The sequence below is a fragment of the Struthio camelus genome, chromosome 1 (genome assembly GCF_040807025.1).
Source record: "Struthio camelus isolate bStrCam1 chromosome 1, bStrCam1.hap1, whole genome shotgun sequence".
Classification (NCBI taxonomy): domain Eukaryota; kingdom Metazoa; phylum Chordata; class Aves; order Struthioniformes; family Struthionidae; genus Struthio; species Struthio camelus.
Window position 1 is genome coordinate 154,773,867 of NC_090942.1, and position 22,380 is coordinate 154,796,246.

Below are 22,380 nucleotides of genomic sequence, written 5' to 3' on the forward strand. Positions count from 1 at the left end.
ACCAAAACAGTTATGTCTCCCATTAAATAACACGGTCATGATGGGAGTCTTCGCAGTATTTGCGCAGTATTTCCAAACCTACTTTAACTCAAAAACAGTCAGAAGAGAGGCCAAGAAGGCAGAGCACAAATTAACATTTCTGCCTGCATTTCTAACAGGAACACAGAAGAGGGCGCTAAAAGCCAGGGAAGAGAAAGGCCTTGTACTACAGCTTTCTTATGCCTTTTTTTTTCTTTTGGGAGGGTAGGTAGTAAAAAGCCTTTGTCTGCAGGAAACTCAAAAACTGAGTCAGTACAGGGTATGGCTGAAGAACCAGAACTCATGCACATGGTGTCCTCCTCCTTCATTAGTGATGAGGACTTCTCCATGCATCTGTGGATACCAAGGAGCTCAGCACTGGTGCTAGGCTAACTCCAGAGAGCAGTAAGATGGGCCCCTGAAGGTGCCTCCAGACTGGCAGGCTGCTCAACCTTTCAACCTAGACATGGTAGCCCTGAGGCAAACTCTGGGAGGGGACAGTCTTCTCCTACTGCTATGCATGCACAGGAAAAAAAAATCTTAAACAAGCTCATCTCTCTCTCCAGACAGGCTCTTCTCCCAACGTCAAGGACTGGAGGGGAGGTGGAAAGGTACATGGAGAGACCAAGAGCTCAGCCAAGACACATATTATTTGAACTGTGCGTTATAAGCATAATTCCTTCCTTGTAGGAAATGTAATATAGGTAGCTGCTGGCCCTTCCATTTTCCATAGACCAGCCTTTTAAGAGGGAAACACTGGCACTACTTCTCCAGTGTATTTGCACTTGTAAGGAGCTGCAGTGACCACTAAGACCCATACACATGAATGAGGCCAGCCCGGGATGGCTTTAAGGAGTCAGTTGCCCCGCCACCGTTCTGGGCCACACTCCCTGCCCAGCCAAAAGTACATGACAATGGCCTGGAGGATAAATCAAAAAAAAAAATCTTTTGTGACTCTTGCTACACAGGCTATCCTGTAAAACAGACAGGGGTGATCTGGGATCAAGTAGGAGCAGATCTGGAAGTGTATAGCAAACATGATACCTCCTCCCTTCAGGTGGCATCGGATGAAAATCTCCAATTAAATCAAAAGCTCTTCTGTCAGTGAATAGCACAAGCTTTTTGTACTCAAGAGTGTTTCAGAGAAAATGGATACATACAGGAACATAAGGACCACCAGGTATTATCCAAGCACCAAACTCCATACTTGTTGTGCTGGTATATACCAAGAGTGCAAACAGCTCATCGCTATGAATTCTCCATTACAGCACTAATCAGTACTGGTGTAAACCAGGTGTATTGGGTAGCACTGACAGAAGATTTTGTTTCAGTCAATGATAACATATTGTAGAAGGGAGGAATAGTTAAGCTATTTCACCTTAGAGGTCTCTAAATCAGTGGGGCTTCCTGTGAAATCAGGGGTTACCCTGGTTTGATTTTAGCTGAAGGCAGGCAGGGCACCTGTGCTGTGCTGGAAGCCTATTAGAGTAGTTTGATAATAACGTTCTAATATATCCCAAAGTTATAAAGGAAACCCGTCTGAGTCAAAGAGGTGATACAGTGCGATAAAGCAGGTATTAGGATGTGAAGTCCGAGAAGATGAGAGGATTAACAAGTGCACATGAAAAGGTTTTTATAGGAAGCTGAAGGAGATGATAACTCTTCTTGCTCCAGAAGCAGGTTTGAGACATGCGTTTCATCCTTCTTTCAATACTTTCAGCATGCTGCATATATACTACTAAAATTAAGAATTACTAACGTGACTAGCAACACTCATTTTTGAAAAGAAAAAGTAAAATTGACCTGGATTAATTTTATGACTCCATAATCCGTTTCTGAATAGCTATCACAAAACTACCAACTGGAAGCGGGGAATTCTGTGTAATGTTGATGTCTCAGCACCTGTAAACCTCATCGATTCAGTGCAGCATGGAAAAACAGTAGGAGGAGGTACTCGAACTCATTTAAATTCACACTTGTAAAAGAGGTCAGAAGACCTGACTTCGACTCATGAAGCTCCTCAGGGGTCTGACTTCTATATGCCTGTGAACTCTACACATGTAGAAGATGAAGAGGATGCTGTATTGCTTCTTGGCATGGAAGCAAATTTCAGCCTGGGATAGCAAGACCACAAGCAGCTTTTCTATGAACCACCCAAAAATATAGATAGGTATAACACAACTTTTCAGTATAAAAGCCTGAACATGGTTCTAAATCTTCTGAAGAAATAAACACACATCGCAGCAAAATGTCTATCTGTGACAGATATCTGATGAAACCAATGCCTCCTTTATACTACTAGCTGCAATATAATTAAAGGCCATCATTGTTTTATTTAAATAAAATTATGACCTCAGGCCAGATTTTCCTTTCAGTTATATTGTTCTGAAAGGGAATAGCTTTACTTAAAGCTATAAGCTTACACTGATATAACACTGGCAAGAGAGAACCGGACTTTACAGACCTATCCCTGAGAAGACTGAATCTTTCGAAAGATGAATGTGAATACATATATGTACATACATATATGCACATGAACAGATGTATTTCACCCACCTATTTCACTCCCTAGAGAGGAGTTCAGTATTGCACCAGCAGACATAACTACAGCACAGCTCCCAAAACCATGTGTATACAATTTGCCCAGTGGAATTTGGGGAACGTGCTTTTCCCATCCAAGAGTGGAGAAGGGAGCCTCTTTGCCATCTATTGTTTTCACATGCACCCTTTCTTTTAGCTCACAAAAAAGCTGGTCTCCTGTCAGCTTGGAGTTTCGTTTCCCTTTGAACCGCACTCCGTGCTTATTGGTGCTCAAATAATCTTTCATTGCCTTCTGCAGTCGAGGATTTAGCATCTTGGAAGAGACATCACCTTTCCAAAGCTTGTAAAGAAAGGATTTCGACATTGTGGAATATAGCCCATCCCAGTCATCAGATTCATCCAGCATCTGGCTTCTCCTGTGCTTTGAGTTCCTTCTCCTCATTCTTCTCTGGTGGCTCCAGTTATTCTGTAAAACATTTTCTTTTGGATTATCCTCATCGGCTGAGATGAATTTTGCTATCTCTTGAAGGTTGTTGTGTGACTGAGGCTGACCAGCAGCAAATAAATAATCATTACTCACTTGGTAGAAAGCACTTTTTGATTTTCTTCCTATCTGGGATGGAAAAAACTCATCTTCACTTCTGAAGGCATCCTCTAAATCAGTCCATTTTTTAATACTTCCAGTCCCCGACTTAAATGTACCTAAAAGATCTTCATTAAGAAGTACCTCATTCTCATCAATAGTTTCAGAGAATGATGGATCGTGTATGGCTCCCATTATGACTCTCTGCTTGCCCTGAATGGGCAGAAGCCTCTTAGTTTCAATGTAAGAAAAGGAACTGGGAACCGGCTCAGCAGTGTTGCTATCTGTAAAATAGATGAAGATCACCAAAAAAAGCAGACCCCATGCAAAGATCCCGAACAGCATGAGTTGTTTCCATTGCTTCAAGTTAGGTTTCATGGCAATGCCTTTACCAGCTCCTCTGTGCCTTGAAGTATCGGTGAAGGAAAATAAAACCTGGAAAGAACATAAAATATTAATCAGGAAGGGTTCTAAAAATAGATACGGTACAGAAATGTCTTAGCAAATTGTAATAGAAGGTGCAGAATTAATCTTTATTCTGTAGCATGGGGGATTCAGAAGCAGAAACAAGACTCCAGGGCTTGCAGGCACTGCAGGAGTGACACGCTTTGGCTCTAACCACACAATGACAGCTGCTAGCTACGAAAGAAGCTGGTGGCCAGTTTCTACAGTAACACTGGATCCTGCCTTCAGGGAGATCATGTGCCTGCCTGCCTGTACAGAGCATACCATAATAAGAGCAAAATCAAGCCCCAAGCCTGACTGCATGCGTATTAGAGGGAATATTAGCTGCTTTCTCTTTGTCCTAAAAAGTCCTTTCGCAGTGGGACTGAGAAAGAGCCTGGGCACAAAGGGATAGGACAGGGAGCATACACTCCCCTAGGTCCTCCTCTGTGTATGTCCCTAAAAAGACAGTGCTTTGCGGGTATCATCGAGGAGGTGTGAGGGAAACTATCACACCGGCAGAATGGAGGGGGGCCTTTTCTTCAGCCAGCATGAACTGGTATAGCATCACTGGGACAAATCGTTTGCTGGGAGTGGAGGGCAGCCCAGAATCATACTCTAATATGAGAAAAACAATTGTATTTCTACTACAGATGCTGCATGCTCACCAAGATGACTTGAAGGAATATTCTGGAATTCTGCATGTCAAGGGATGAGTTATTCACGTTTTCTGAAAAGGAAGACGGCTGGCGCAACTAACTGAATATACACACCTCTAGGATAATGATGGAGATTTCCTTAAAGGAGGTGGGGAAAGGAGTCAGACCTAGACTTGTGCTCTGCTAATCCCCAGGGATTCTGGACAGCTTGTCCATTAGGCGGGATGCTTTCTCCAAAATGAACTGCAGCCTGACTGAGGGGGGCTGCTTTCCAAGGAAAACACTAACACATGACTGGACCAAAGGGCCATCACACACGCTACCTCCTTCTATGCTATTCAGCTTGGTCATCTACCAAAGGAGGTAAACCCAGGAGGTAGTGGCCTGGGAGGACTGGAAGTTGTCTACTGTTTTTCATCAACACATGTTTTGGGTTATCATGGGCCTACTATGCATGAATCTTACTAGCCACCCAAAGAGGCTTAAGTGACTCCACAGACCTGCCTGAATGATCCTGCAAGCCCATATCCTCACTTTGCAGGCTGCACGCTGCAGTATGAACAGCTGCTGCCCACGCCTCGGATGTGATGTTCAGAGGTGCAAAGTCTATAAGGTTAACTAGCTCCTGAAGTGCCTTGGAGCAGTCTGGCCTGAACGAGTCACTGTTAGCGAGAGCCTGACAGAGATATCCCTCTGCCTAACACACTGGTTTTAGCTGTTATATTAAAAATTCATCAAATGCTCTACCTCAAAGTCTCATCAATCAATAACCACACACACCATATAGTGTCCCTACTGCAGGATGTCCACTGACTGCTTCCTAGGGCCTAGTCTGAAGAAGAAAACATGAACTTACTTGCATAAGCAAGTGGATGTTGTCTTTGGTGGCAGAGTTGACTTAAGAAAATCCTGTCCCTCCTTAGAATAAGCTATTTTTTCATCTCCCTGCATCGTATTCATCCACCACCGCAGTTGCAACACTGCGGTGTAAATGATGGACTACTAAGTGATGGATCACTTAGCTGATCTGGATTAAAAATAATCCCTTTCTCTTGGAGTTTTGTTTCTAACCCGTTCATTTCAATGGCCAATTAATAGCGGGACTTAAAAGCCAGTTGTAACAGCCAGCTGCAGTCAGAAAAGGGGAAACTGAGTGGTGGCAGGCTTAGATTTCATTAACAGGCTCTGTGTCAGGAGCCTCCACCTCATCAGACCTCTGCCAAACACCACACACAATTCACACACACATAGTTTACCACAGTTTTACCACACGCAATTTACACACCTCTAGCAACACACTGGCTGGTTATACTTGACAACTGGGCAGGACCAAAAACACAGTCATCATACGCCATCACCTTTCTGGAAGCTGTTAAAGTATGTCAACACTGAACGTAAAGTTTAAAACCAAGTTTTAAGTGAGGCTATGTTTTCACATCGTGAAGAAATGGGCAATCACTCTGGTGTAAGTTCCTCGCTCCTGCCCTTGCACCATGCCTCGGTCTCCAGCTTGAGCTACACTGCTAGGTAGGGAGCTGGCACAATAAGGAACTGCACTAGTAAACTGATACGGCAGGAGTGGGGGAGAAACGTACGTGTTAGAGGGTATTTTTGTGTTAACTGGGTCAGCTCCTTTATCCATTTCAGTGCGGCCACACATACAGTTGTTTCAGCACAAATGAGGAGATTGCCCACCACAATGCAGAGGCGAGAGCAAACCGCAGGTGGTATTAGCAGGGATACTTTAGACCAATATTTCTGCTGACCTCTTTGGAATGTGAGGCCACAGCATTACATTTCCAAACAGAGTCTATTGTTAATGTTCTAGGCTTTGTCTAGACTATTAAAAAGCAAGCTGACTTTGGGACTTACAACAGTGTCCAAACAGAGGGATGATTCATAATGTTATACCTGGATGGCTAATTTTCATTGCAAACAAATTCATTTCTAATACATTGAAAAAAAGTTCATGAGTATGATAACCCTGCGCTCTGCACACATTTGGCTTGGCTTACACAAAACACATGGAAAAAAGCTATTACTCCAGCTGACCCGTTTCCTAGTTGCACTCTGCTGCTGCAAGATTGTTCTCTTCAGTATCTCAACACTTCCCCCACCTCTTCCAATTTTAAATCACTACAGGCTATGTCCTGTGGGAGTCTACTTACAGTATTTGACTGTTGTGCAACTGAGATCTGCCCTAAAGTTATTGCAACCTGCCCACTCATCAGCGTTGAGGTGTTTTGCATTTTTAAATCAGCATTCTTTGCCTGTCTGAATGGCTTTCATCCCTTTTTATCATTTTCCCTGCTGTGTTTCCCCAGCACTTTTCAACACGTGGCTTCCAAACCACTGTATAAGTTAGTCTTTGCTCAGTCAGATGTTTCTCCTGCTGAATATACATTTCTTACAGGATCTGCAAAGGAAGCATCTTGCAGAACATTTTTAACAGACAAGCTTGCAGGAAGTATAACCTATAAAGGAAGGAGTCACTAATATTTTCCACTGACTCATGCAACAAGTTCAACCACCAGTTTAAACATAATCCATCACAAAATCTCATGTTTTTCTCATTTTTTCCAAGTTTTGTTATACTTTAATACCAGAGGATGATGAGAAACAGAAAGGGTTTCATTTTCTTAATTCAGGTATGAGAATATGAAAGTTTTTAATTATCTGTGCTAACGTGTGCTCGCTGCAGTAGACAGCCTCAGCAGGAAGAATTAGCCTGGAGTCCTAAATTTGATATTCAAGTTACAATCTGAAAAAGGGATGAGTTGCATTATTAATTATTTTTAAATCATGGATTATTTTTCCCTCACACTTACATGGTCATGACTGGTGTGCACACAGAAGCGTGCACATATTTACCTTTTTAATGTGGCAAAAAGTCATCTGTGCAAACCAAAGAATCGGCACACAGCAATGTATTTGTCACCATTGCAAGCAAAAGCAGAGACATCAGTAAGAATAAATCCGAAAACTTTACATATTAACTACTACAGAAGCTTATCTACGATCCTTTGCTGCAAGTGGGGCCTCAAAAAGGATACGAAAATCTCCTGAAGACCTGAGCTATGCAGGCTCTGTGCTGCTTTAATGTTTTTTGCTCACAAGAAAAGCCTTGTCCTCCAGCAAAACAGCTGAGCTGGAAGCAAATTCAAGGTCATTACTGTATTAGTTGTAAGAGGACCCTTACAACCTCATAGGATCTTGAAGGCTCCGAGCGGAAAGCTGCACTAAGTCCAGAGAAATATCAGTTTATCTTATCTCCCTCTGTGCTAAACATTAAGTCATCTCCCCCTTCAGCCCCAGTGGCCTCTCACACCTCGCTGATCCTGCCTTCTCGCCACACTCCCCACCACTTGCAGCAGACCCCTCTGCTGTCCAGTGGGGAATCTCCCCCAAACCATCGGAGGCATGTGCTCGGGCTCACAATGTATGTTTCTGAAGACGGGGCACCTCAACTGCAGAGAAAAAAGCCATCTGTGTAGGAAAAGAGAAACGATAAGCATAATGAATTACACTGGCTGGATAAAGAAAAGCAGGCATTTTCATGAACATAATTACTGAAGTCCACTGGATCCTTCAGGAAGAAACCTGCACCTTTCTCATCTGTGCTCATCATCCAGTTTTCAAGCTGTCAAAGCAAATCTATACCCATTTTTAAATTATCATTAACATTGCTTCTTGTCTACAACTTCACAACCCCTTCCCTTAATGATTCTCCTACTTACGAGCACTGAGAACACGGGAGTCAAAGCTCAGGCTTTGACAGGAGACAGGAGAAATAAGCCTGCAATTAGGAAAAAGCCCCAAGACCTAAACAAACCCAGTTACTTGTTCAGCAGAACAAGTTGCTTCTGTGGCTGAAGATCTTATTTTGCTAAGTTTCCTGTCTGATGGGCTCTTTCAACCATCCGCTGATCTAAACTCCAACTGCCATACGGACCGAGGCTTTTTTTCCTGCCCAGTCAGGTTGCTTGCATGAAAGCCATAAAAAGCATGAAGCAAAGTACAAATCAGTGAGATGGGTAGGAAGGGGAGACTTATTTATTTGCTTAATACAAGTACTTAGAGCAGCTATGAACAATAAAGGCAAACCACAAGAGTACCTTTGAAGTCCCCCATAAAATAAAGACAACTCTTCAGTTAAAATTAGAGAAAGCTCATTTTCCAGAAGCACTGCTTATTATGGGAAATTTCATTTTGCTACGGTAAGATGCAAGAAACCAATGAATGCCCTCACCCCCATATAGCCCATTGTTTTGCAACAAAGAACAGTCTTAATTTTTCTAAAGTAGGCCTCCTGACTATTTCTTAAAATGAGAAGAGATGGATGAGGGAGATTTTTTTTATTCCTTTGAAACATTCCTCCCTTTCAACGCTATCTATTGTTAAATTAATTTGTACAGACCCCAGCAGCTCAGAGGTCAGAACGGTTCAAGTTGATGTTCTAAGCTGTGCACTGTTATGTTAAACAGGGTTTCTCTTGGCTGCAGCTTTGCAGCGGGAAGGTCACCCCGGGGTTATTTGGGGTAGCAAACGTTAGCTGTGTGCAACCATTCCCAGAGGGTTGAGAATCAGACCAGGGTTTATTTGACGGAAAGCTTAGGCAGCCTGAACAGATAGCAAATGCTTCTTTAGTCTGCTTCATCTCTTAGTCAGCTAATTCCAGGATATTAAGAAACCTCTGGCATAGGGCAAGACAGCTGGAGGTTGCATTTCCAGGATGGGGAAGCACACTCATCCTCTCATGTGGGAAGTGCCAAATTGGTTTTAGCATTATCACATCATTTCTGCAGCACAGGACATAGAGTAGGCAGCAACAGACAGGCAAGCCCGTGGGGAGCAGTGACTGCCAAAAGACGTATATTAGTCTGTTGATGGCTTGGGCACTTGTCTTATTGGCTGTGATTAGGCCTCCTAACTAATGAATTTCTTTTGGACAACTTCCTTGTTAGTCCCGATAAATCTGGCTCCTTCCTTCAACGTTATTTTCAGAGGAGTCAAGCTGCATTCACTACTTCTTCTGGTAAAGTAAGAAAATGTCTTCTGAAACAAAGAAGAAACATCCAAGCAACTCAGAAGTATGATTTTTTTGCAGTACTGCTCTGTGCCTTTTTAATCCATACCCAGTTTTCTTTTTCTTAGGGAAGACTCCTCGGGAAGGACACAAATGATAGCACTGCTAATCTGAATCACTCGCTAAAGGTGAGCCAAGCATCCAAAGTCCTGACATTTTGAAAGTGGAGTCTCACGTTCTTGTTTCCTTCTGAGGATCCAGGCCCACAGCATGCCTGTTTTCAGGTTCTCTGACAAAACTACATTTCAAGCTAAAGGGAGGAGGAGGAACTTTTCTGGATTTTTTTTTTTTTTTTTGGTAATGACCCACTTCCAGTAGCTTAGATGATTGTAAGAAAAATTACCAAATATAGTGAGACTTGAGGTAAAACTCACTCGAGCTGGCAACCCTGCAGCTGGAGAAATGCTCAGCGGGGCTTCTGCCAAGGAACGTGTCCTAGATTACTCTGTAGGAGCATGGAGGCTTAGATCCATAAATCTCTAGATTTTAGTGGGAGATCAAAGCCATCTTATATGCATCTCCACCCTCCATCATCAGGTTCAAGTTGCTTTGCACTGAAGCCACCTATCACTTTCCTACAGCCTTCAGTACTGCCTGCACAGCCCAGAGACCACATATAGGTTATATGTGTGGGGGTTGTGAGGAGGGAAGTAAAAATAACCATACCAGCTCTTAGCCTCACATGCAGGTTTTCTTGATGCCAGTGGAAGTGATCGTTGCAGTATCAAGGGCCAAGGAAAACTTGGCTTCAGTGGTGACTGGCTGTAGTTTTCAGTTCAATCCCTATCTATCCACCTTGCAGCACCTTTTCTCACCAGCCACAACAGCAACTCCATCTCTGATGGACACCGAGACTCAATACTCCAGCCAGAATTTCGCCCCAAATTTTAGGTCAAAGGAGAAAACGCAACCTCTTTGTCTTTTATGGACTAGTTATGAGCCAACTACAGTCCTGGTTACTGAGGGTTGCTACAGAAATGTATTAGATTTCACTACATGTGAAATTCAGAACAACTTCAGCATAAATCATTTCCAGGCTCCTCAAAGGAAACTAAAAAGGGGCAGAAGTATCACATAGCTCTCCTGGAAATATGCAGTTCTCACAACATAACTTGGATCAGCAGCCCCTATAACCTCTCAGAGAACCCCTCATACATCCATGTCCTCTCCATACTCAGCCTCACCTGCTTCCCTTTCTTTGCCATTTGCTCATATTTTTGCAGTACCCTGACTCTGTTCACAATAACAAAGGGTCAAGGTTGCTTCAAGTTTTAGCAAATACCAGCAGTGCTTGGTTCTGCAGGACATGGGTACAGAGCCACCGCTTTGGCCACTGTCCCTAGCATGTCCCAGCAATTACTAGAAAGGCAATTAAGGTATCTTTATACCACCTGAAGGACTACCAGCTGGCTGTTTCGGGCAGCTTTTAGTCAAATTTCTGCTGCCACAGTACAGCCTCTTGGTCCAAGCATGAGGAAAAAAAAAAATCAGTTCTTATCTATATCAGTATGAAACCTCTACAAATATCCAAAGATATTGCAAGTCATCTATGAAGTGAAATTCAGTATGCCACTGGATAATCCTGGAGAGATCTAGCTTTGCACAAAGAACATCTCAGCTGGCTACACTCTTGCATCTAAGTAGCTCTTCTATGCAGAAGAAATCTCAGGGATTCAGCCCTAAAACAGCCCATGGTTTTTTTTCCCCGCAATAAATTTGTGAGTGTCTGCTCCCCCCGGCAAACTGAAAGTTGTACTCATACTGCGGCTGCTCCCAGGGGACCTGATTAGCATTAGGGTCCTGCGAAGCCATATGCTGTGCATTTGCACAAGGAGCGCAAGCTGAATAGGCAAGCTGGGTGGAGATAAAAGCCAGGAGTAGAAACAGGGCAACCAAGACTGAGGGCCACCACTTGTTTGCTCATCTTCCCTTCATTCATAACCACCTTAATAATGTATTTTTTTTTATTGCGGAGGTGGGGTTAATGAAGAGGAAGTAAGGACACAGATGAATGAATGACAGTAAGGAAAAAGAAGGAGAGGAGGATGGAGGATGCTAGGCAGCAGAGACAGGGAGGAAGGAAGGCTGGCTGCAGGACGTTGCAGAGGGCAGGAAGACAAGGGCTAGCAGCAGAGAGACTGAAAAGGTGCCCACAGCTCTAGTAAAAGAGCAAAACAACGTCCAGTAGAAGCACAGAATTCTCTGCCCCAAGAAGGGATGAGAACTGGAAGCAAAACCTTCCTCTTATCAGAGCTATCAAATCATTCCCTGCAGGGGAACAATAAGTGAACCTTGCCTTTCCTCAGGGCCCACAATGTCCTACCCAGCTTCTACCAAGCAGTTGAGGGGACGGAGGCCAGCAGGTCCCTGCAAAAGGCTGGAGATCTGGTGGGGGAGAAGGATGCCTCAGCTGCCCCAGGCAGGTTGCTGCATATCCCACGCAGAGCAGCTCCAAGCTGGAGCCAAAGCAGGTGCCCTGGTGACCCAGAGCACGAGCAGGAATTGCTGCCCATCTTCAGCACAGCCTGGCTTTCTGTGGAACCGATCCTCCCCTGCCTTCTCCTTTGAGTTCACAGGAGTTTAGTCCCTTTCCTCCTGCAAAACCACAGTTCAGAGCAGCTCACATCTATATTCAGATGTCATGTGTAACCAAACATGATTGCAGGAAACTCTTAATGCCCTAAAACAAGACAGAGAGACACAGATAAATGGATAGTCTACTCAGTGTCTAATAAAATATAAAAAAAATCCAACTAATATACATCCTACTATTTTTAGGGGACAGTTTTTGACACTCTATTTGCAAAAAACGCATAATTCAAAAAAAGGAAGGAAGTGCTTTGAGGGTTTATTTATTTAAAGCCTGACAGGATAAACGAATCACAGTCTCATTAAATCACACAAGTCTCAGTCTGCACACAAGACTAAGCCACGAGAAATAGAACGTTACAAATCCGCATGCAGTTCTACACTGAGAACACAACAGCTCATTTTATTTCTGCTCTTGGCAAGGTTAGAATAAAAGGCTCCTTTTCTCTGCTCTATAAATGTTTCAAGATACTGTATTACTTGAACTTAACGCAGCAGTAATTGCACTGAAAAAGAGCAATCTGAATTGCTTCCTGAAAGAAACGTTTATACTAACATCCACGTGAACAGAGTGCATGGTTACAAAAGTCCATTTCAAGAGGATCACAAAAGCTTGACCAAACCCACAAACTGTTCCAAGCACAGTTTGAGAAGTTTGGTTTTCCACTGTAAAGCAACGTTTCTGAGATATACTGAATATCTGTACAGTAATAAATTTTGCATCCACAGAGTATGTTTGTATTGTCCATTCCAATAAAGTAAAGATTACAGCAGTTTGTTCTGCTTTGCTTTTTATTATCTTTTTATTAGACTCTAGCTTGTCTTTTTACATTTGTTCCAGAAAGCAAGCAAGCGAGTCCTTGTTTTAAAAATTCTAAAAAGAAGAACCATGGTAAATAAATTGTTCTCCATTTTTTAGCTCTATCTTAGTGCCAATTCCTATTTGCTTATACAATGGCAACATAACTGTAAGAGATCATTTAGGAAATTATCACTGTTAATGTCTCATTTCTACATACTCATCAGGTATGACATGCCTTCCATGGACTTGCTTCTCTAGGCTAAAAGTTTGAATGAAAAGTTTCACCCTGGGAGGAGGTCTGCCAAACTAAAGCATGAAGTAAGTTTAGCCCTTGTCACATTACAAATACAATCCAAAATTGAAGTTTCCTGGACTGGAACATATTTTTTTTTTATTTTAATACTTAACATGACTATGCTAATGGTAAGCCAACCTAGCTGGGATGTTTTGTTTGGCTTCATAAAACAAAATAAAGTGATATTCATATTTAAAGTTTTCTCCTTTTTTTTTCCCCCTACATTCTGGCACTGTTTTATGCATGGCTGAGAGCAATATTAGTTTAAACTACAAGTAGATCCACAGAAATCTCTTCTGTGGAGGATACAGCTGTCTGTAACCTGATACTAACCACTGGAACTCAAATTCTACCTGACTGGAAATTTTGCAGAGAAACAGGATGTCTGAGCTCTACCGTCACGAAACCAGTATGAGGAATACTGTCAATTAAATGAAGGTTATGGGTTAGATTCTCCATAGCTTTAATCTTTGTGCAGTCATTAGCGCCCACATGCACTGCATGTAAAATATAACGATTCCTCCTTTCCAGCACTTACCATTCATTCCCTAGAAGTACACAGGACTTTACAAGGTAGAAGGTGGTGAAAAAAAGTTAGGATCTCTGAAAGCTCTGACACTATTACAGTAGTGAAAAATCTGAGATAAGCGAGAAGCAAGACAGGGCTGGCTGGTATACAAATTAGTGGCACTGCTTGCTTTTGTTATAACATTTGAAAAGACAGGATTCGGATCTCGTACTAGCTGGATATATCTGAGGAATTACCACTTACTGCTAATTTACACCATCATAACAGACACCAGAACACAAAACTGTGTATTTTCAGATCTACGGGCTACTATAGATGAACCTGTGAAAGAGTAAATACTTCCCTTATGAAGATACTTGGCAGAGGTTGTTGAGATGCCTTTACCTCTAAAGGAAAGAGTCTCCATTTAAATACTGACTTTGAAGTCTGAAGCTAATCAGTATACATGTAATATATTCCCTTACTTCAGTTCTTCAGCAGGTGAAACTCTCAACATTTCCATACAAATATTTGTTAGTATTTCAAATGCTTGCTACGTCTTTTTTGGTTTTCAGCCAAGAGGTAGTTCTTTGAAACACCACCGATTTCATTAAAGAGCACTCTTTTACACTGCTTTTAAGCAGTCAAAATATGCAAAAGCCCTGCCTATTTTTTGCATGCTCTCCTTAGAGCACAATTTTCCTCAGGGGAAGAAGAAGGGAAAAACAGAAAAGCAGCTGCTGATCCTAGTGGGGAGCAGGGTGGATGGGGACACACTGGAAGAAGCTCCACAAGGAGAAGCAGCTTCCTCCAGGTACGGATAAAGTGCAGCCTCTTTCCTGGCTCGGAGCCTCGCCACCCTCTCAGGAAGATGTCAGACACACCCGAAATCCTCTATCTGCCACCCTCTGCTCCCCCTCGCAGCAGCCAGGTGACTAAGTCCCCACAGGAACGGGCTCCTGGCTGGCCGTAGGCAGGGTTTGCCCACGCTCTCCAAGCGCACCTGCCTGCTTGCTCAGCTTGTGGAGCCTCTTTGGACCCAGTGCTTGCGTCTCTTGAGGTTCACAGCCTTCCCAGATAACGTTGGGCTCCTCTCCGTTTCACCATCTGCAACTTCGGCTATTGGCAGCAGTGGAGGCACTGAAGCCAACTGTGTGCAGAATCAAGGAAAAAAGGTTTGTAAGGATGGAGACAAACTTTTACGCGCTTTTTGCCCTTGCCTAGCACAATAGAGCCCCAATCCATGGCTGCAGCCTTTAAATTCTAAAAGCGGAGGGCAAGTAATAAAATGAAAGTACTTCATTGCCCTATATCAATCACAATAAAGTTTTCTTTGCCACCATAAAAAGTGTTCTAAAAGAGAAATCTTTCTTTTAACATAGATTGATTCCTTAGCAACACCCAATCCTATCAAACATACTATGTTGATAGCTTTCAGTCCTGCTTCAATCCTGTTTACACAGAAAATAAATGAACTAACATTTAGTTTGAACTAAAAGCTAATGCTAATGTTTCAAAATGTTGATTCCTGCTTTTATTTCTCCAAGCGCATCTGCATTTTTAGTCAACATATGCTAACAGAGACGTTTTACAGTCAAATCTACTATAGCAGGTATGGGATACACTACACAAGATGAGCACAAGCACAACAAAATATTCCTACTTTCCTCAGATTTTAACTATTGGAGAGAAATGCATTGAAGTTCCTGCTAAATACTGCATATACAAATGGAGAAAGATATGCTGATAGCAATCATAAATGATGTAAAGCAGTGATTAAATTCTCATTCTGGTCTTCAGCTGTCCTCAATCTACTCCTAACTTCTCAAATTATTTAATAATCTATACAAAATATTCTGTGGTGCAACAGTGGTTCAGGAAATGAGGTAAAATAATAATTTCTTGTGATTCTGTACTACATGAGCAGGAACAGTAGTACGGATGAGTCTTGGTAATTCACACTCATCAGTAGGAAACCTAACAACCACCAAACCCAATGTGGTAAATCGATCAAGTAATGTACCAATCCAACAAAGCAGAAGGAACTCGATATAGCAATAGCATATCTCCTTAACACATTGTAACTTGTATTTTATTTTAGTTACCTGTGCATTGCACAACTGCATAGCTCTACGAGTAAATACAGATATTTAAGATACAAAAATCACTGAACTCTGAAATATGAAACCTGATATCACCTCTAATAGACCTTGGTAGATCATGAGAAACATCACATTATCAAACTGCATGTTTCCTAGGAAAGAACGGCATAGTCCTATGTGTTCATACAAGCCCATCTCTGTGTTGCTGTAATAGACTTCTGTAGCATCTTACAATCCTGACGTGATACTTAAACGGAGGAATACAAAGATCTTAAGGTGATATAAGGAAAAGAACTGCATGGTAGATGGGCCTACCACCTACATTTATTCAAAAATGCCTTATATGTCAGATTTTGCTTTCCCTCTTAAAGAGGTTGATTCTGTGAAATGAAACAGTAGTCCCTTAGACTTTTTAAAAGCAGCATAAGAAAATGAGCACCATTCTGCTTTTCTTAAGCAAGTATATAAACAATAGCACATAATAAAGTATTTTGCCCCATAAGAACCAAAGGAAATATTATTTAAAGTTAGTTGGGGAGGGGGGAGTAATTACCTTCGCATGTGAGGCCCAGCTCTGCACACACAACTACACTGACTATATCTGTATTTGCATGTAAGTAGTGGCTGTGAATGCACACCCAGGTAGCTGGATACAGTCACAATTTAGTGTAAAGATGCTGTAGTTCTGTAGAATTTCTCCTTCTTCTTACTATTCTAACCACTTTTTGAGATTACAAGATCTGTTCGGATTGCTCAGAAAGCAGCAACAATTATTAACAGTGAGCTAATTTATGATAAAATGGACTTATCATACTAACTACTGATAATTTGTTTAAGCTTTAATTGTTAGAATTTGATACAGCTCCTTATGAATCTTGTCCAATGTGCTTTCATAATTCTCAATGGATAGTATTTATCTGACTTATTTACTAATTACTTCCAAATTACAAGTGCCCCTCAGGTCTGAATCATTTTTGATGAGAGAATAAGCAGATTTACACAGTTTTATAATACCTAGTAAAGAGAAATTAAAGGAAAATAATTTGTATGGATAAAATCAAGCAAATGGAAAGCTTGATATTTTGAAAGTATTTTCTAACTCTATCAACACGTGCAGGTAACAAGTTGTGTCTGTTAAATCCTTCGTGACATTGTTAGTTCAAGGTTTGTGTTTAATGGTTATGTCCATTTCCTAAAAAAATTAAAAGCTATGGCAAAAGCAATGCTCCAGCCTGCAGATTCTGTAAATGTCACTGTCTCCATAAGGATACAGAATAGGGACAAGCACATGAAGAATAATTGCATATTTTCAAGTCACTTAAATAGAACATGCCCAAGGGCATGCTGTAGAGGAGCCAACACTTTCGTCAGCAGGTAACATATACAATTTCCTTTCCAGGAGTCACAGAATCCAAGTTTATGTGAATTCTAATATATCACTTTTCTGCCAAGCACACTGTTGTAAGAAACAGGCACATCGGTGTCTTTAGTTTAAAATCAATTTCGCTTTGCTTAGGCATCAAAGGATTGGGAAAAATAGAGACTGTTAGTACATTATATGCACTTTCTAAAAGCACTCGCTTTTTTGGGAGATGTAACATTCTTAATATTTATATATATAAATCTATATTTATATACACACACACAAACATACATATATATATTTATATATACATACATAGAAACACATACACACACTTTATGTACTCTGTATGGCATTTTGATCAGGACAAGTGACTTGTGTCTCCAGATTACAGTTGTGTGCTTTCTCCAACATCACCTTTTCAATATAATCACCTCTTGATTTTAAAAAACTCATGAGGAGCAGCATTCCTAACCTGATCTGTCTCAAAGATCTATGAACACGTTACTGCAAGTATTGACCCAATCTGTCCTTATCGTGATGAAACTTTTGTTCAGCATGCCTATTTCCAAGTCACATTGACATTTTCATGGGTACTTCTCATGCATGATACTTGCTATTTTCTTCCTCTGTAAACTCTCCTCAGAGGGATGGAAAGCAAGCGGAATGTTTTGGTCAGAAAAGTATTGTATTTCAAAGAAGAAAAATATTACAACTGTTCGGTTTAAAAAATCTGAATGAAAAATTCAATTTCAATTTATATCCCAAGGACATGATGGAACTGACACGGTATCACATATTACTTTGGGGTAAACTTGGACGCTGTGGTAGTGAACAACCCTCTTGCCGCTCCCCCAGCTACTACTGGTCACACTTTTGCTTTACAGTTGATCCCAAATAATCAAGGAGGGGAGGAGGGAACACATATACAGGGGTTCCTGAGGACAGAAACTGACTTCAACCTAGTGGTAAGGTATGAAACACCTCATTCTCTATCACAGACACTTACTGGGTCCATTCAGCACCGGTAATATAGTTCTGAGATATGGAACTCCTTTAGTGTCCATCTAACAGCTTTCTTGTCTTTGTATAGCCATATCACTGCCCAGCTTTCAATGTTCCTGCTTCATTTACTTAAATGATGTGGAATGAATGTCAGCAGACAATAAGGAAACAGTATCAAAGATTCCATGGTGGTATTTTAATTACTTGAAAGGTCACACCTTTTAACTATTCTTTAGGAAATAAACAAGCAAATTCAGAAACAGGGTAGAAGTGGATCTATCAGAAAGTAAATAATCATAAAAAGTAGACTGCTCTTTCTTGAGCTTCTTGTTGGCTTTAAGTCTGGATCAGATGTCTATCTTAGCCATGCTAAATTGCTCAGCAGTCAAGGCTATGCATTACTATTGGCTGCTTCACTGATTAGACATGGTACTGGTATGCCTGAGACCTTCCAAACACACCAGGGGTTACTGCAGCAGTAAATAATAGTATAATATTGCAATATTACAAGCTATGCAGTTTTCCATCCCTTCTCTCAGCTTGTGCAACGACTTTATGAGCCTCCTTGGCAACTTTGATCTGCAAGCACTGGAAGGAGTAGCGCTAGCAGTAACTCAAAGCTTTGCAGCTCTGCAGTCCGAAAAGAATGCAGACACACTATTTCTAGAAATGCCAAGAGGATAAAAATTCATTGAGGTGAACTCTGCCTTTGTGTCCCTGCTTACTGAAGAAATCATTCAAGGATTCTCTGTGCGGAGCGCCACAATCCTGTACAGCGATTCTTGAGCTAGCTCAGGCATCAGAAGAATATGCTCATATCTATAAATGTTGCTCCACATTTTCTCTTGGATGGCTATGGTTTTGGTGATACCAGCCAGCTGAAGAATCCTCAAGGCACTTTGAATCACAGCTAGTTACTATTTTTAAAAATAAGAACCTGTCTATCACACACAAAAGCAAAGTTCCGTGTATACAATGTGCTCAAGCTGTGCCCCTGTTTATCTCATGACGACCTTGCAAGTGCAACATATATTCCAGTAAGTGCAAGGCTTAATTATTTTAATTCCGTGGTCCAGGAGTTTCCAGCAGGGTTTCTCTACTGCTTGCAGCTTTTGCAGAATGTAGCAGATATCTGATCACTGGTTTCACATCGCTGTGATCACATTACACCCACCCTGCATTCTTTTCATTGGCTGTCTATACAGTGGCAGATTGATTTTTAGCTGGCTCTGTTGGTCCTTTTAGTGCTCCTAATAATAAAAAGCCTGAGCAAATAGAAAACTTGCTCATAGGTATTTTAGGCAGACACCCTTTTTCAGGGATTAATCTATGATAATCTACTGTATCTTAATGGACAAGTGTATGTTTATCCTGGGGCATGTTAGGAAAGAAACAGTAACCCCTCTCCAGTACAGATGCTAGCGCCAGTACAAATGGTAAACAGCAGAAAGGCTAAGCCCAGCATACACTAAGGGAGATGTCAGCAGCAGAGGTCCTCCTGGCCTCATGAAATGCAGAGCTCGGCAGGCGCTGGGAACTCCTGCCCGAAAAAAAGGCCAAGTCCTACCAAACAGTGATCAGCAGCACCTTGTCTCCTCCAGAAGCACCACCTCCTGACTTCTGCTCAGTTTCTCTTGGCACTTTTAGACTCTAACCAGGGAAAGGAAAATACAATTAAGCATCAACTTCAAAAGCACTCCACTTGTGCCTCTGGGTGAGGGCTCATTCCAAGCTTGACATCTGTTCCAGTCCTTCCCCTTCTGTCTGTGTAGGGACTTGGTCAAATTAATTCAGTATCTTTAAATATAGTGTCTTTAAAGACCTTTTCTCATTAGTGTTCTTTTGGCTCCATCTAACAATAGCAGGTATCTGCAATCGCATGCCTTAGTCTCCACATCATTCAGACACCAGCGCTCAGGGAGTGCAGGAAAGGGCTGGTTCATAACCAGATCTCCTTCAGTCACTGAACTAAATGTGCCAAACTGCCCCCTCAGTCAAGAAATAAGAACCACTACCAGGCCCACCAATTCAGATACAGCTTTTTTTCCTTCTAGATTTTCTTATTTTTCTCTGAAATTTTCCAATTTTGGCAGCTAAACATCTCAGGCTAAGGACGTTTAGACACAATGAGGAACATATACAGAGAATACTGCTGCCAATCTTAGGCTATTGCTACCTTTATGGCTTTCCACAGCAGAAGGAGTTGCCACTGGGGAAACCCTGCAGGAGAAGAAGGCAATCAACTAGAAACATTTTTCGCTTGGAGGAGAGAGTATTAACTAGGCCAACTAAGAGGCTCCCTTCTGCCAAGCAGATAAGGAGAAGCTGTATTAAACAGTGAGCTCTCAAATCAGATGCTCCAAAAAGCTCTGAAGTGATGGTGAGATGGGGATAGGGCTCTAATTGTGACTACCAATCCCACAGATATGGAGCTAAAGCTTCTGCCTCACCACATACACCTGTACATAGCCATGCACAATTTGACTCCCAGCTACACAGCTCTGTATCTAACTTTAAAAAAAAAAAAAAAATTCATCTAAAATGAATAGCAAAAATATACTCAGCCTGAACAAGAAATAGCAATGAACAATTAAGATGGAATGAATGCCAACAATGCAGAAATATTTCTAACGGAACGATTACCTTTTCATAACAAACTCCAGTTCTAACTTTCGTTAACTTCAACAACCTAAACCCAGTCACATGAAATTTCACAGTCATGATCTTATGCCAAGGAAAGCTTCTCTGGAAAGTTTGAGGTAGATTGGCCAAGGCATCTTGGAGATACGAGAGTTCCAAAAAATTGAGGTGTTCTTCATTTCTTGGACTGCTTCCTAATTTTTTTTGGCTCATCATAACTTTAAAATGGGTGGCTTAGACATTCCAAGTTTGCTTGGCTACTACTGGTGCCTTTGACTAGTTGCAGGCTATTTTACTATTAAACGTGGGTTTGCGCAAATTCTGAGCACTGTAGTTGTTAACACCACATGTTGGCTTACATATACCATAGGCACGCCAGTCTGGCCCACTACAGGCTGCTTAATCACCTCATCAGTTCTGCTCAGGAGGTAAAACTGAGGCCGAGGACTCTTCCCTCAGGTCCAACAGGGAGTAAGAACTTGGCTGGACTTCACAGTCTCCACAGGAAAGCTACCTTTCCCTAAGCTGAAGAGAGGCATTTCCAGAGTGCTTACAAGCCTCACCAGTACTGAAGTGCCTCTCTTGAAAACCTAAACACACACCAGGCATGGATGAATTCTCTCCTCAGACTTACTGTTGTTCGCCTACTACTCCTCCAATCCATGCTTAGCCTTATTCTCTCAATCTCCCCAAAATTTCTCAGGGAACATCGAAACAACTCCAAAATCCCCCCGCTCCTCCCCACCTTACTGATCCACCTCGCTGCTGAGGGAACACCAATTTCCACCTCCTTCCTGGGGTTTCAAGGCTTCTTCTGCGGCTCATTCCCTCTCTCCACTCCGCTTCCTCTGTCTCCATGGCTGCCTTCCGAATCCGGAGTCTTGCACACATACACACCTCATTAGACTTCTGGGCAGGAAAACCCAGGGGGAAGATCTCAGCCCTCAAGAAGCAAATTTCCCCTGAGCAAACCAGAAGCTTTGATGAACCCTGGAAAGTTTCTGAGTGAGGAATTTGCTCCTTGTGGGGACTGCTCCGTCCACACTCTTGATTTTGATAACGGATACTATGGCAACCTCATGGATCTCTTGACACAGTCTTCAGCATGGTCACCTACTTTAAATGATTCTCATTCATCTTTGTTATTACCTTTGACAATGACTATCACCTGCTGAGTTGCCAAAAAAATATACAGTGCACAGCTGATCAGTGGTGGAAAACATAAGGACATTAAAAACACTTCTCAGTGAAGTATGTTTCCACAAGCAAAGAGCCCCAGTTTGAGATGCACACATGCATGACTCCCATTCACAGGAGTTATGTGAGCGCATCAAAAGTAGAATAGGCTTGAAAGTGTCTACATTTACCAAACATTGATTCTGCACAGAAGTGCCTTTTAAGAATGACACATTCTTTGACCTACTGCATCTTACTTTCACTCTTCAAGAACAAAAGACTTTGCAATCATCTTGTCCCCTACATCTAAAAAACAAAGTTGTGATTTGAGCACAAAGAAAATCCATAAAATATAAATGATCTATCCAGTAGATGGGAAGAGCTGAAGTTTTTCCACATTTCTTGGCCAACTGTGTATTTATCTGCGCTCTTTTATTTGTACCAACTTTATATATCTGTTCTGTCACCTTTTAAATGCAGATAATTTACCCACGAGGCTTGCTTTTCTCAGGAGACCACATAAAGGTCAGGCAAGCTTTTTTTTAAAAAATAAAAAATAAAAAAGAGCC

At 41.8% G+C, this 22,380-nt stretch overlaps 1 protein-coding gene across 10 annotated transcripts in view; it reads right to left on the reverse strand.

Moving 5' to 3' along the window:
* ST6GAL2 (ST6 beta-galactoside alpha-2,6-sialyltransferase 2) overlaps positions 1-22,380 on the reverse strand; it is a 186,438-nt gene that overhangs the window by 25,940 nt on the left and 138,118 nt on the right. For 8 of the 10 annotated variants that reach the window (XM_009665510.2, XM_068925578.1, XM_068925585.1 and 5 more), the window contains one exon: positions 2,575-3,577. In XM_009665510.2, coding sequence (XP_009663805.1) covers positions 2,575-3,520 — 946 coding nt within the window. In that variant the 5' untranslated portion in view covers positions 3,521-3,577. Of the gene's footprint in view, positions 1-2,574; positions 3,578-4,254; positions 5,785-14,528; positions 14,676-22,380 lie in introns of those variants that run through there. The other 2 variants (XM_068925573.1, XM_068925520.1) reach the window with 2 other exon arrangements.